The 15,780-nt window shown below is 38.6% G+C and overlaps 1 protein-coding gene across 5 annotated transcripts in view; it reads left to right on the top strand.

Annotated features, from left to right (window-relative positions):
* Window positions 1-15,780, top strand: part of LOC140485692 (alpha-1,3-mannosyl-glycoprotein 4-beta-N-acetylglucosaminyltransferase B-like) — a 242,426-nt gene that overhangs the window by 213,658 nt on the left and 12,988 nt on the right. For all 5 annotated transcript variants that reach the window (XM_072584115.1, XM_072584112.1, XM_072584111.1 and 2 more), the window contains 4 exons: window positions 3,091-3,198; window positions 10,497-10,690; window positions 13,175-13,253; window positions 13,935-14,022. In XM_072584115.1, the coding sequence (XP_072440216.1) occupies window positions 3,091-3,198; window positions 10,497-10,690; window positions 13,175-13,253; window positions 13,935-14,022 (469 nt within the window). The remainder of the gene's footprint in view (window positions 1-3,090; window positions 3,199-10,496; window positions 10,691-13,174; window positions 13,254-13,934; window positions 14,023-15,780) is intronic.

The following is a 15,780-nucleotide window of genomic DNA, read 5'->3' as shown; positions in this document are numbered from 1 at the left end:
ATTTAAATATCATATGTAAACAGTTTTGTTTATTCTATTTTATCTGCATATCTTTTGCATAATAAATCTTTCATATTATTAAAACCAAATCAGCAGCATTGTATGCTCGTGTTTAAGTGAAAAACCACCTTTTTAAATGTTTAAGAAACAAAAATATGATCTATTAAACCAGATTTCTGTCTGGATCTGACTTGTACAGCAATATTATCAGTTGGAGTCAAAACACAACTACAAGTAGAGACTGTTGTTGAAAACTTAATTTTGTTTCTTTTTCCATGGTTGATACCTGAAGGTTTCCACTTTTTCTCCTTTGATGTCTGGCGGTTGCAGCATTTTGCACTTCAAAAAGTTTGAGAACTGCTTCTTGTTCTGTTACTAGTACATTATTGATAAAAATTCATATATTTGTGATCCTGACTCAGATTTTCCTATTGGAAATAAATCTGACAGCTGACTTCCAATTAAATGTTCCCAATGAAGAGTATTGCTCATGAAGAAATAATTGAGAAACCACAAGTTAAAAGCTCCTGATTCCCCCCCAACCCCCGCCCCCCACCTTCCCCCATCCCCACCTTCCCCCACCGCAGGATTGCACACTCCGTAAAGAAGAGAGAAAGGGGTGTTACCATTAGAGCTTGTTACTCCATTTGGAATCTTGGACCCCCACTCTAACTATCGGCTATAAACCCAATTGGTCAGATCAGAGCTTATGATATTCTGCACAATTCATTTTTGACTGATATCCATGACATTTAACCCATTTCCAAGCTTTCACTGACGCCATTCGCCATATGCAAAATCACATCAGCAACTGGAATGTAAACATGAATTGGAAAGCTATGGCAAATTATAACTTAATGAATAGGGAGTGCTGTGGAAGATACACAACACCCAATGACCATGTTAAAGACTGATCATTTGAACAAATTTTATTGGCTCACCACTCCCTGGGTGAAGAAACACCTCACCTTAGCCTATGCATATGGAGATGGGCCATTTAGGACTGTGACCACGGGTTCTGGACTCCCAGTAAAAAAAAATAAAAGCTCCTGATTTTCTGTCCATTTGAATTGATAGGAAGTCAACGTCGTTAAGCAAATATTTTCCTGAGCAGTGTTTTTATTAAGCTCCAGTACTTGCCACCAGTGTCCAATTGAAGAGTCCACGTTAATGAGGTGCAAAGTAGTATGAGTTCAATCCAGTTGCACATCGTTTGAATTGTTTTCTTCAATGAACTGTATGAAAAACAATCCTCCAACACCACCCTCTGTCTTCTACCTTTGAGCCAGTTCTGTCTCCAAATAGCTAGTTCTCCCTCTATTCCATGTGATCAAACTTTGCTAACCAGTCTACCATGAGGAACCTTGTTGAATGCCCTACAGAAGGCCATATAGATCACATCCACCGTTCTGCTCTCATCAGTCCTCTTCATTACTACTTCAAAAATCTCAATCAACTTAGCGAGACACAATTTCCCATGTACAAAGCCACATTGACTCTCCCTAATCTGTCCTTGCCTTTCCAAATACATGTAAATCCTGTCCCTCAGAATTCCCTCTAACAACTTGCCCATCACCAATGTCAGGCTCAGCAGTCTAGAGTTCCATGGAAGTCAGACAAGCTTCTTTGAACTAAAGATCAGTGATAGGTTTAGGACAATACTTAGGTGGATCAGTTAGCTATTTGAGATTATATTAAGTAACTAGGGGGTAATGCTACCTACTTTAAGCAGGTACATGAATTACTGTACTGATGCCATTTCATCATGATAAAGATCTATGAAGTTAGTAAACTGAGGAAAAGCTGTGTGATGTGATTAACATTATAAGGAACAAAATAGGAGATGGTAGGTATTTGTAAGGTGATTGGTTTATTTAAAAGTGACAATCACAAATTGGCCATATATTACCTCACTAATCTGAGACTGATGGTGTATTGTCCAGGCATTAGCAAACCAGTTAGAGAGATGCCTCTGATCATGCACAGTTGCCAGCAAGAATTAATAAAAAGTTCAGAGAATAATGAAAAGACTTAACACAGAAAGAAAACTTTAGACAACAGAAGAGAAGCAAGAGAATTGTGAGCTGGTGTCCCAAAGTGGATCAACTAAAACTAACTGCTTTTATTGAATATCACTGTTTTTGTACTTGTTTTGATAAACTTTAGAAATTCAGTAAAAGTTATAAATTATATAACAAAGTTATCAAAATCTCTACAATCTGCATTTTATCTTCAGAGAGATTTAGGTTGCAATCCATTTTACAACAGTCTCTCTCCAACAAAGTATGTAGCTGCTTCAGTTTAAGTAGATCTGTAATAATTTTCTAATTTAGCAAGTCTGTTTTCATAGCACCTTTCGTTTTGACCAGTCACTATGTCTTATCCAGTGCTTCAGTTGTGGCTTGCTTCAATGTTCCTTTTCAGAAACTTTCAGTGGCAGTTTTCACAGCTCTGAATAGTATCTGTGCTCCTTATCAGGAGCAAATCAGACAGCTCTTCAACTCTCTATCATAGCTCCACTCCAACACAATGTTATGAGCTAGATCCAGTACCATGAGGCCTGTACTGAATGCTCTGATGAACTGGGTGTGAGGTAACTCTCTGAGGTGAGTGCCCCGTGATAAAGGTCACATAACTACAGCAACACATTGATATATTATTGAATTTGTCTCAAATTCAAACCACTCATTTTACCCCTGATTTTGCACAAACTATTCAGAACACTGTCAGAAACAATTCTATAATTGGCAGTAATAGAAGTGACAAATGGTTGCTTTTTTGGAAGTTTTAAATGTGTGTCATTTAGGAGGTATTGATTGTTTTATGTGTGGATGAGAAAAGGGTGATATTTACAATCCACTGATACAAATATTCTGGAAATACTGATGCTTATTTCGCTTCTGTATTTTAATGCTATACTGACAAAATAGGCGTGTAAGCTTCTCAATGCATAATTGCAGCTTTAAAATGTCCTTTTTGTGAATCACATACTTCATAGGCACAGCAAGGTAATTGATCAGCAAAGTAATGGTTTGAAGTCCCTTATTTCAAGTAAGTCTAATGGTATACCATGTTTTCTGTTTCTTTCAGAAACACTGTGACAGACAGAAAGCTAATTTACGAATCCGTTACAAACCTTCCCTGTTTCAACATGTGGGAACTCATTCTTCATTAGTTGGGAAACTTCAGCCTCTGAAGGTAAACAGAAATTTCTGTGTAAGAGCTTGCTATAGCATATGTTTATGTGCATTAATTGCTTATGCTGTAGGTCATATTTAATGGGATGGGATGCTGTTAACAAATGTTCTTATCAGTACATTTGTAAAGCTACTCAACTAAGTCTTCAGTATCCTGTAAAAAATATCCATCCGCAATCCAAAGACAATCCGAGTTATTTTTCTCCATTTTTAATAACAGAACCAAATTTTACTTATCACAATAATGAAATTCAATTTACCATATTCAATTCTATTTGATTCTGATTTAATTTAAAACTCTACTCTTCAGTCAATTTCATTTTTTGCTGTTTAGTTACATTTTGCAAAATACCTCCAACTAAAAGGACTATTCATGAGAGAGCAAAAGTAATTTCATTGAATTTATTAGGATCACAGCTTTTAAAATCTTTCAAGAGAGGAATGAAAACTTGATTGGGGGAGGTTTACGTAAAGCCCCTGTCTCTGGGTTGGTGGGGAGCAGTGGGTGCCTGGGATTGTGCAGTGAGGCAGTCCCTCAAAAGGTCAGAGAGTGTCTGCACATGCTCACTGTATCCCCCACCATACGGGAGGTGATCACGAAGGAACGATGGAGGGGGCAGCTTGGGTAATGCTGATGCTTCTGAGCTAAGGACAGATTCTTATAGGGCCCTGAATGATCTTGTCTGTGGCAAGAAGTCTGGGAGAGTCGTGTGCAAGGCCTTTCTCAACATCAGAAGCAATAAGTTGCATTTTCCAACAAAGTTCAAAATGACAACATTCTTGTTAGGGAGTAGCCAGATGCCTATTGACAGGGATTATTGCTCATTATCATCCTCATTAACATGGAATATCAACTCATTAATATGCACCTTGTTATCATACCATGGAAGAGAATAACATTAGATGCTAAAAATTCCAGACATGAAAGTCAGACCAAGTACCTTTGTGGAGTCTTTTACCTCTATCAAGTCAGCTGAATGGCACCATTTTAACATTTTTTCCAATGATGCAGAGCTAAATGGAGTCCATCACTGGAATTGTGAGGTGTACAGTCTCTGCAGCAAGTCACTACACGTTTGCCTCAACAATACTTCCCAGGCTCCAATCAGGGCCAACTAGGATAAGAGCTGCATATTCATGAAAACGATCACTTAAATTTTGTATAAGTCATACACTTGATCTGACTTGGATAGATATTGCCATTCCTTCAGTATCCCTTGGTCAAAATCCTGGAATTATCCACTTAATACCACCATGGGAGTAAGAAAGGCTTTACAGTGCCTTTACGAATCCCATGGTATCCAGGATACTTCACAGCAAAATAGTATTGCTTGTCATGTTAAAAGAAAGGAAATACAGCAGTCAGCTTATACAGGGTAAGATCAAAGAGCTGATGTGTGCCATGGAATCTTTTTACATCCCCCTGAGATAGTAGACAGTGTTACCTTGGTTTAATGTCTCATCCTCAATACTTTCTCAATGCTGCACAGAAGGATCAGCTTACATTATGTGCTCAAGTCTCAGTGCTCAAACATGCTGAATGTGTCCTTATCAGAGGCAAGTCCAACTTGGGATGAGTAAGAGTGAGTCAGGGATGAGAGTGGTGGAGCATGAGCATTGATAGGAGATGGATGCAGCAGCAGAGATTGTTTGTGTGTGTGGGCAGGAAAGGAAGGGATGGGGTAGCAGACGGACAGTGATGTCTCTTGGAGAAGGTCAATGTCCTTTCGGCACTGTTGGGTATTTTACTGTATTATGGACACTACTTTGACACTTTGAGACAATATGGACTGCTGTGTCGATATGTAACATCCTGTACAGAGGTCAAATTACTCATCAAATAATAATTTGTTGAATTCTTCTTTGCTGAATATTAATTTAATGGTACAAAATGGACACAACTATACATATAATCTTCTGGTTCAGGATTATTAAAAAGGAATCAGTGGCGATGGAACTGGCGGCCGTGGAAACATGTTAATGCATGCTGTGTCCATGCTGAAAAATGCTAACAAACCACTGACTCTAACAGAGCTATTAGCCTTGCTTCCATCCTGAGTAACATAATGGAATCAATTATCAGAAACAAACTTGAGGATCACCTGTGATGTTAAGTGGCAAGATAGCTGATGAGCTGAAACTCTTGTGATGTGCTACTTATGTGAGTTCCCCTAACACAAATATAAAAACAATGACATGTTCATCATGTAGTACCTGTACTGAAGAACTTAATGATCTTTTAATACAGCACCTAGAATCTGCATATGTATGCTATAACCCAGGCACTTAGGTGCCTGGTTCAAACTAAGCAATTCTGATATAAAAGCAGCATGCTTCCCTCTGTCATGTACAAGCTGCAGAGTGAGACTTTTATTCCATTCGAGCACATGCTATGATATGATGATGATACCAAGAGTATGTCTCTTAAACATATATCACATAACTACTGTGAGACAGAACAACCTATACAAAGATAATCTAGGTTTGACCATCAACATGAATTCAGAAGGGGAAGCTCCCGGCTAACCAATCTACTTGCCTTCTTTAAGGAAGTGACACCAAGTGGATTGTTTAACTTTTAAAAATTATTTTAATAAGTATAAAAATCTTCCAAAACAGTCAATGCTGTGAGGATTCACAAAAACTGAAAACAAGACCAGCTGAAGGAAGAAAGGAGGGTAATATTGAACATGACATGTCAGAGCTCAGTGTTGGAGCCTAGTTTACATATGCAATGTTTCTAATTTACATATATGATCTAGGTTAGAAAGTTTAATACAAATTGGCCAAGTTTGCAAATGACACCAAAAAAGATAGGTAAACAGTCTCAGAGGCAGTTTGAAAAATATCAAGTGAGCTGGACAAAATATACAAGTAGACATAGCATTGGCAGATGACATTCAATGCAGATGCGTGTTAAATGCTGCACATATGTACGAAAAATAGACAGCTTTGTAGATAATATTAAGTTGAGGTAAGTTGTATAGCTGGTAGCAGGAAGTTACAAATGGTCATAGACAACATAGTGGTGGATGCATGTTCAATGTTGGAAAATATAGATTTAATCACTTTAGATGGAACAAAGAAAAATCCAAATATTTTCTTGATTTGGATGGAGTCAAGAGTTGTCAAGACCAAAGAGATTTAAAGGCCGAAATTAGTGCACAGGTTCCAAAATATGATCAAACCATCTAATCAAATTGACCTCTATTTCAGGAGGATTGGAATATAAAAGTGAGGAAGTGATGCTTTAGATAAATGGAGTCTTGGTCTATCCCTATTTGTGGACACTATGCCTCAATAAAGAGGATAAATCTCTAAAGGCTGTAATCTCAAAATTAGAGCTAAATCAGCTAACGATGGAAATAAAAAAGTATTTTTCCACACAACACACATGGGTCCTCCAAAATATCCTCTCCAAAGATGTTGGATGCTATGTCAATTGAAATTTACAAGAATTGAGATCATCAGTTGGAACTGGAAGTTGCAATTGAGAATTGAACTTTGAACAACAGCTTGTTTTTTAAAATTGGGGATTGGCCTAGAAAGATAAAGCAGGTTGATTACTGCTCTAAGAACACTATAGATGAACTGGCATTGAGATATCACTATGACCACGGACTGGCAGCTGTTTGGATGTGGAATTGGTCAATCAAGGGAGAGCCAGTTCTGGCCAGCGAACCACAGGTGTTTCTGGTATAATGCACTGGTTGCATTCCTGTGCAACCTCACATTATAGAAAATCATGCTGTAGGAGATCGCTATAGAAATTCGCTACACCTGTGCAGTTGAAAGTTCGTGATATCTAACCAGCATCCACTACTCATCAATCGCATTATAGCCAATTTGCATTGACGAAACACGCGTTATGCCAGAAATACCTGTACAGAGAATGTTAAAAGGAAAGGGAAATGAAAGAGGGAACAGGTTTGACTGGGATATTTTGGTAGAAGGCGCTGTGGTTTTGGAAGCTGCAGGACGTTTTTCGGTTTTGCATTCCCCTAGTTATTCTCCAGTTAATGACTTGTTCGAAGTACTGAGGAAAGAACCCTGTCAGTAAGAAATAAGGAAAAGTCTCCGGAGGTCTCAGAAGCTATTTATATTGACCTGTTACTTCAGAATTTAAGCAAGAAACAATCCTAGCTGTCTGTAATACAATCCATGAGATGTTGTGAAGGCTTCTTATTCATAGTTGAAATGATTATTGAACCGGCAACTTATGATTCTTTTATTTTCAAAATTTATCCCTTAACTGCGTCTGTTTGTTGGTTTGTGAGTAGAGGTTGTTGACTGAAGAAGACTGAGCTTTAATTTTATGTATTAATTCACCTAGAGTTAAAGAATCTTATGACTGTGAATCTTTTGTTGATTGTTGGAAAAACTAATCGGTTTCACTTTAGGGAAGGAAACTGCTAACCTTACCTGGTCTGGCCTACATGTGACTCCAGACCCATAGCAATGTGGTTGATTCTTAACTGCCGTCTGGGCAATTAAGAACAGGCAATAAATACTGGCCTAGCCAGTGATACCCTCATCCCAGAATGAATAAGTAAAAATAATCCATTAATAGCGAGTCTGATTTGGTCTGGCTTGCTATCTCTGTGTCGTAACACAAGATTGTCAAAAATTGCTTTCTTTAACTGGCTAGGGATATCAAAAGTTATGAAACTGAATCAATTAAGTTTAAGATACAGATCAACCATGATCTAACCAAATGGTTTAACCGGCTTCAAAATATAACTTTTATTTAGCTGTAGAGCAAAACTAGGATGAAAATTTATAGGAGTCTGAGCAACATGAGCCATGGCGAGATCTGTGGCAGAATCCGATGAAATGCCCCACATGGCTGAGCTTGACATCGGGAGTATCTTGTTGCCCCTTTTACACTTTTCACAAGCAGTGAATTCTCACTAGGCAGTGATGAGTTGCCAAGCAAGGGGTATTATTGTTTGTTAAATGCCTTGCTAGTCAACTCACCTTGTACATTATTCAGCTTCTACCTTACCAAATGCACCAAACAAGCTAGACATTGAGCAAACTTGACAAGGGAGATCAGAGCAGGTACCTGGTGAATTCAGCTTTCTGCTTGCTCCAAATCACTCCATATTGGATACCACAAACCAATGTTTCAGGGCTTGCTCCATGGGCACAGGTCATATGCACTCCACGTCCATGGACATTTAGCATCTGATATGTGCCATTCTCTTCTGAACCCTCACAAGACATGTCCGGTCTACTTTACTGTGGGCTGCTTACCTCATGGAAGGAGCGGCAGGTATTAAGGAAGATGAAAATGAGTGGCACAGGTGCTACTTTTGGTGCAGGTGAGGAGGTGTCTCAAGTGAATGATTAGGCAGCCCAAAGGGAATGTAGTGTTAGTGATGTCAACAGTTTGGAATGGTAGCAGAGAGTGAGGGAAGATGTTTCAGGCATGAGTGAGAATAGTAGAGCATGACCTTTGGTGGGAGGTGGGTATAGCAGCTGAGAAAATGTGAGGTATGAGAGAAATTGGCAGCACTTCGCTGGCAGAGTGAAAAAGGCCTTCTACTTTCTTCCTTAATTGCTGTGCGTTTGTCCAGACAGCTAAGACTGCTTTAATCCAGGTGGCAATCTCGAATAAGACTGGTATGGTTTGGTGTTGTAGCCTCTAGTGTTAGTTCTGAGGAAAAAGAAAGTTTTCTCTCTGCATTATCCCATCCCTCAGCACCTCCAGGTCCTTGCCTACAAAGCAAGGTGCCAATTTCCCCCATCTATCATGTCTGGGGCAAATGTCAGGAACTGTGCAGGGTAGGTCTGGGCTGACAGTTCTTGACTAGGTGCACTATGGGCTTTTAAAGATGCTGACGTCACAAAGGATGCTGGTGAATTCCACTGAGTGATGAATTGTTCTGGGAATGTGCCACATAAGCTGGGGCTAGAGTTAGACATGACGGATGCCATAGAGGCTGGGTAAGTAGTTAATAGCTGGGTTTGGTAAGATACAGTGAGAATACTCAGTGCTGTGTGGAGTTTGCACATTCACCCTGTGACTGCGTGGGTTTCCTCCGGGTGCTCTGGTTTCCTCTTACAATCCAAACATGTGCAGGTTAGGTGAATTGGCCAGGCTAAATTGTCCATAGTGTTCAGGGATGTGTAGGTTGGGTGCATTAGGGTAGGGGAATGGGTCTGGATGGGCTACTCTTTGGAGGGTCGGTGTGGACTTGTTGGGCCAAAGGGCCTGTTTCCACACTGTAGGGATTCTAATTCAACACCTAGATGGTGAAAATCCACTCAAAATCCTTGACTCAAAACTTGGACTTAGCCAAAAAAAAACCTGAGTTCTACCCTATGGAATAGATTCATACTAGTGAAAGATAATTTTAGAGTTGATTTCCAGGAAGTCCCTCTTCAGATTAAGAATGATTAATACATGTATTAAATTCTTCGGTAATAGAGTAGGCAGCAAAAAACCTGAGATAATTTAAGAAACTATAGCATGAGATTGGGAGGATGAAGATTATTCTTGACAGATATATCAACATGGGATGATTAGCCTTTTTCATTTGTAATTACCTTGTGACCTTGAAAGATTGACTGTTTTAGCAGATAATTAAAGACTTGCATTTTAGGCTACCCTGACAATCAAATGTGTCTGCTAATAACAAGTCTGAAGAAATGTAGAACTTGGAGCTTTAGCTGTAACTGAACTAGTTGTTTTGGCATAATACAATTTCAGAGTTGTAAAGTGTGGTGCTGGAGAAGCACAGCAGGTCAGGCAGTATCCAAGGAGCAGGACAGTTGACGCTTTGGGTATAAGCTAGAAGAAAGTGAGTCGCTGAAAACCTTACTGCAAAGCCTCTTCCAAGAATGCCCACCTTGAAGAAGTTCTCCTTCTCCCTCCACAAGGATCTCAGTGACTCTCCCACTGCACCCCCAGGTCATCTCCTTGGCCCTGAAGCTCCTTCCCAGCTACCTTCTCCCCAGCCCCACCCCTACCCTCCTATTTATCTCTCAACACTCCCTTCCCCGACATTCCTGATGAAGGGCTTATGCCAGAAGCGTTGACTGTCCTTCTTCTCAGATGCTGCCTGACCTGCTGTGCCTTTCCAGTACCACACCTTTCGACTCTGACTCGTTAGCATCTGCAGTCTTCACAATACAACTTCAGGATAGTAAAATAGTGCATTGCATATTTTCTGGTGCCATTTTGAAAAAAACTATTATCTCCAGCTAGTTAATGTTTACCAGTTTTTTTGTGTTAGATGTATATGGCTTTTTATATTTCAAGCCCTTATTCTAATGATTTTGTTTAAAATATAGGATAAAGATTTTAAGAAAGGATTGTTACACAAAGGACATACAAATCCGACTGCCGAATTGACGTGTAGTTTGAAAATCTACCAACAACACAGTCTGGAAAAGGCCTACCAAGGAAATGATTTCTTCTGGGCATTTACTCCAATGGTAGGGGACTTCATCAAATTCAGATTCTATCAACCACTGAAAATTGAAAGGTTGGTATAAGAGTGCATTGTATAAACCTGTTACATGTATGATAGACCGAGACCAATCATCGATATCATTTGCTGCAGTCTGAATTACAAATAGATTTAACCATGTTCACATTTTTATCAATTAATATTTTATCATTTCTTCTTTCAATGTAGTCTTGCCCTACTTGTAACTACCTCAGTTTGGATAAATTCCTTCATCTCAAGTATGGACCTATAAACATATGAATTTAGAGCATAAGAAAGGACATTTAGCTCTTCAAGTCTGCTATACCTTTCATTAAGATTGTGAATGATCTGTTGGTATCCCAAATCTCACATTCCTATCTATTCCTTATCACCTTAGATTCTTGTTAGACAAGAGATTAGTCTCATTCTGTCCTAAAAATATTCAGTGACCTAATTTCCATCATCTTATGAGGCAGAAAGTTTCAAGTCTCACAACCATCAGAGAAGAAATAATTCCTCTCATCTCTGTCATAAAAGGGTATCCCTTTTCAAACAATGTCCTCAAGTTCTGGACTTGCCCAAAAGAGAAAATATCTTCATTCTTACCATCTTGTCTGTACCATTCAGGATATAAACTTCAAACAAATTGCCCCTCATTCATCTAAGTTTGAGTGAAAACAAACCAGGCCTGCTCAATATTCCCCCATTAGACACTTCACTCATTCTAGATATCAATCTAGTAAGCCTGCTCTGAACTGTCTCCAACAAATTTACATCCCTCCTTAATAAGACCAAAACTGCAGTTTTTGAAATGTGGTCTTGCCAATGCCTTGTTTAAGTGAAGAATAACATTCTACTTTTATATTCAATTTCCCCTTGTTTTAAAAGAAAGCATTCCATTAGCTGCCTTAATTATTTATTGTACCTGCATGCTAACATGTTGTGACTTGTGCACCAGAACATTTAGATCCATCTGTACCGAGCTGTCATTCAGCATTTAAATAATACTGTTTCTTTATCCTTCCTGCTAAAGTGAACAACTTTCCATTTTTCCACACTATATTCTTATTTGTCAGGTTTTTGCGCACTCATTTAACTTATCCTTGTTCTGTCACCTTCACAAAATATTTTTCTACCTATCTTTGTAACGTAACTATATATGTAATTTTACTTGTAATCTTTACTGGGTAAAAAGATGACATGGTAGTTGAAGTTCTAAAATGTAAATGTTAAGCTAGTGGTGTATATCTGTACTGGTGTGACAACATGTCGCAACATAGCAGAATGTACATTCATGCTCACAACTCCTCATGTTAAATTTTAATTTTGATTTAACAAAGGGAACCACAGAAGTATACAATCTGAAAGGAAACCAATTTAACAATCATTTGTGCAAGCATTTTGGTACAGCAATCCAACACAAATCCCAAATGTCTCTTTTCTCGTGACCCTGCAACTATTCCTGCTTAAAATGTTTGCACTCTCTTCCCTTAAAACGTATAACGATCTCAACCATATACTTTTATGTAATGATGTATTTCTTCTTCGAGTTGTAGAAAAAAAGACATGCACTCCTTTCCAGAGAACAGATGAAATATAAAAAAACAAGTGATTCATCAGCAGTGTTCACAAATCTTTAAGCAGCAAGTTACAGAGCAATATTGTCTACATCTGTGGATAGATTAAGCCTCCTCATTCAAAATTGTCACAATTAGGGAGTGGGAACAGATGAATTGCTAAAAGCAGCATTCTGAAAAGAGAGAAATGCTTTGACTAAGTTACTGTTTAATGATGTCAGTCAGACTTTAATGCTATTTTAATTTGCCTGGTGCTGGCCTTGACATAGAAATACTATGTGAAGGACAATCAGGTCCAGTAATACAGGGGTGCACCTGTATATTTCATTAAAGAAAGGTATGGGCCCAGGCTTTTGTCTATCAGTCAGTAATTGCCTACTCTCTGCACCACCCCACTGTCACTATCATTTACCTGACAGCGTGCAAACATTTTCATTGGCTTTCACCCAGCCACATTCTCCTGTTGATTGTTGCTGAGCTGGGCTCCACTCCTGCCCTTTGACCACAATTAAAATCAGAACCTACAATCAATCAAGAACTGGGCAAGTATAAGATTAATTTTTGAATATTACAATGATCTGATCTTTTGGAAGGTTTTCTAGATTCATGCTGTTTTCATTGCTGTGTTTATTGTACCTACCTGTTCAAAAATAATTGGATAGGAAAAAGAAATAACAGCTGCCAGTGAAAACGAGTCTTATTATGTTCAGGGACACTGTTCATAAATGTTTATCAGGTTCATCTGTAATTCTTCTCTCCACTATTTTAGCAAATGCAGTAACTTATTTAAAATAAATGGATAAACATTTCATTAAAGCCATGAAGAGAGGGCATTCAGAGAAAGAAGTTAGATGTTTGCATGCTAGCATCATATAATTTAACAGATCAAGCTTTGCATCAGGCAGCGATAATAAAAGTTTGTTTCATATGCTCCCTTACTTTGGCCTGCTTTGTTTCACAGATACCTCTTTAGAAGTGGCAATATGGAACATCCAGGAGATAAGTTTTTTAATACAACAGTGGAAATTCTACCAGTTGATGTAAGTTAATCTTTTACTAAAAGGTTTAGGCAATAAATCTACATTCACAGCCACCAGACTATGGGGGAACACCATCACCTGCAAGTTCCCTCCAAGCTCCACCACATTCTGAACTGAGGAGAGGGGAGCATGTAAAATACAAGTGCTACCAGCCTACTGCTTTCCCACCTATCTACAAGCTCCCCATAATGCAGTAGGTGCTTGGATGCAGGAGCTACCTTGTGTGCATCATGGGTGCTCTCCTCAAGATGTTACCACCACTTCTTTTCTTCCAACCTGACTCCAAAGCCAGTCACACTCCCAATTCCCTTATTTCCACCCCTGTATTCCCTCTTTGCCCTTAAAAGGAAATGACCTTTCTCTGGAATCCATTAAAGATCTGCACGTCTTTCCTGGCAGTGCACACTTCTGTATTTTGGTGCTGCTGAAATGTCTGGAGTGACTGGTTAATCAGTGGCCAGCAGCTTTCAAAGGTGAGACTTTGCCTAACTGACTGAAAGTCATATTCTCTGCCTGTTTAGCCTACTGGCAGTAACTTATGGCTACTGGGTTGGCACTTTTTAAATGCATCAGCTGACTTAGCTCAAGATGTTCTCAAAAGTGCAATTCTAAATTGGTTTCTTCAATTTTGTTAAAATAATTTCATCATAATGATTTGAATCTTCCTTTCTCTATTTTCAGAAATCTGAATTTGACAAGAATGTTTTGCACAACAATATAACAAAATATCTCAAATACCAAGAAACAGAAGACGGCTACTACAGAATAGGTAACCAGCTAATATTTTTCTGTAGCCAAATCCAATTTAAAAACATGGTTTCAAAATGTGCTTTGAAATATCTGGAAAAAAATGTGAGCTAAACATTGCTGTCAGGAAGGTCGGAAAACTAACATTTGACACTTTGTGTGATTTGTCCATTATAACAGACATACCTGAATTATTTTAAATGTGTCTATGTGTTAGTAAAAATAATAGACAAAGCATTGTCATGTGAACATATTAAGCATTCATCTACTAATGCTGCAACAACATTTTCAAACTTTTTGTTCATATGATATGTTAGGAATTTTGAAAAAAACTACTACATTTCTTAACCAGATGTACATTCATGGTTCTTATTTTATTAAGAAAGAAACTAACTGGGAAACAATTCCAACTAATATCTACCTCTGATTTCTTTTACATTTCCTGCAGCTTTGTTCATTACAAACACAAGGGCAGATTGTTCCATCTTTCCCACCTGGTAAACCTGGCACGGCAGGTGTGGCATGCTCTATGTCTGACCTTTTTTCTCTCCACTCTGCCAAAGCAACGTTTTAGGCCCAGCTGGTGTAGATGGAAATTTATCCTGTAGTGAACACAGTTCAGCCATGCTGCTATAACGCAACAGTTGGGTTATTTTGGAACCTTGCGTTATAGAAAACCACTACAGAAAATCACAGTGTAGAAGATTGTTATACCCATTCAGTAGAAAGTTCACATTATCAAAACATCCTCCCTAATTCGTCAATCATGTTATAGCCAAATCGCGTTGATGATAAGCATGTTATACCAGAATGACCTGTATGGGTGCTGGTTGTACTTAGATTGTTTCATGGTAATTATCAAAACATTGGAACTAATTTTAATTTTCAGGAGTGGATGGAAACCCAATAGGTTGCTCATTATATATTCCATTTGGATTTCCTTCCCAATGAGGTCAATGAAAATGAAAACTAGTCAGTTTGGTAGCTGGTCAATTGGTTGCTACCTCATTGCTGACACAAGCATCTTTCCTTATATTTCTAGAAAGACTCTTCCTGGGTACGTGTCTCATGCACAATAATAAATTAGTTGTTCATTATTTACAACCATTTTCAAATTATATTGGCACAAATTTTAAGAAGAAAGATCTCTAAATAATTTTTCATAATTCTTCTTAAACTTCTTAACTTATAGCTTGTCACTGCTGGACAGATTGAGTTATGTGATGATGGGTCATAAAGATTATTAAACTTTTAAGTTTGTTCCTATCTGATCTCAATGAAAGCAGAAAATCAATGCATTACAATTGAAATCACTGCCTCTAGGCTAAAAAGAAAAAGAAGTAAATGGAGCCTCTGATGCTAATTATACTCCAGTGATTCCTGCTGTCGAGATACTAACACTAAAAATGTTAAAATTTTGTAATTGGAGACCCAAGATGGTGGCAGTCTGAGGGGTCTGCTGTGCTGTGGTCTGTGCCATACCCCCAGGCAAGGTGGGCCTTTAGCCCCTTCATCAACCACCCCCAGGACAAAAAACTCCTAATACAAACTTGCTGAACATCTGTAGCTGCTAAAATTGTGGTGCGACAGCTGTAAGGTCAGAATGAAAGCAAATAAATGAAAGGGGCCTAAAGGACTACAAAAGGCAGGGCAATCCCCAATTGCACTGGGAGTACCTGCAGCCAGGGCTCAAACTCCCAGGGTGACCCCTTTGGATTTGCCAAACTCCAAGAAAAGATTGAAGCAGCGATGGAAACACTATCTGCCATGCTGAAAAAGC

This window comes from Chiloscyllium punctatum, chromosome 14, assembly GCF_047496795.1.
Source record: "Chiloscyllium punctatum isolate Juve2018m chromosome 14, sChiPun1.3, whole genome shotgun sequence".
NCBI lineage: Eukaryota > Metazoa > Chordata > Chondrichthyes > Orectolobiformes > Hemiscylliidae > Chiloscyllium > Chiloscyllium punctatum.
Note: the sequence above shows the minus strand (reverse complement) of the source record. Positions and strands in the feature narration are given on the sequence as shown.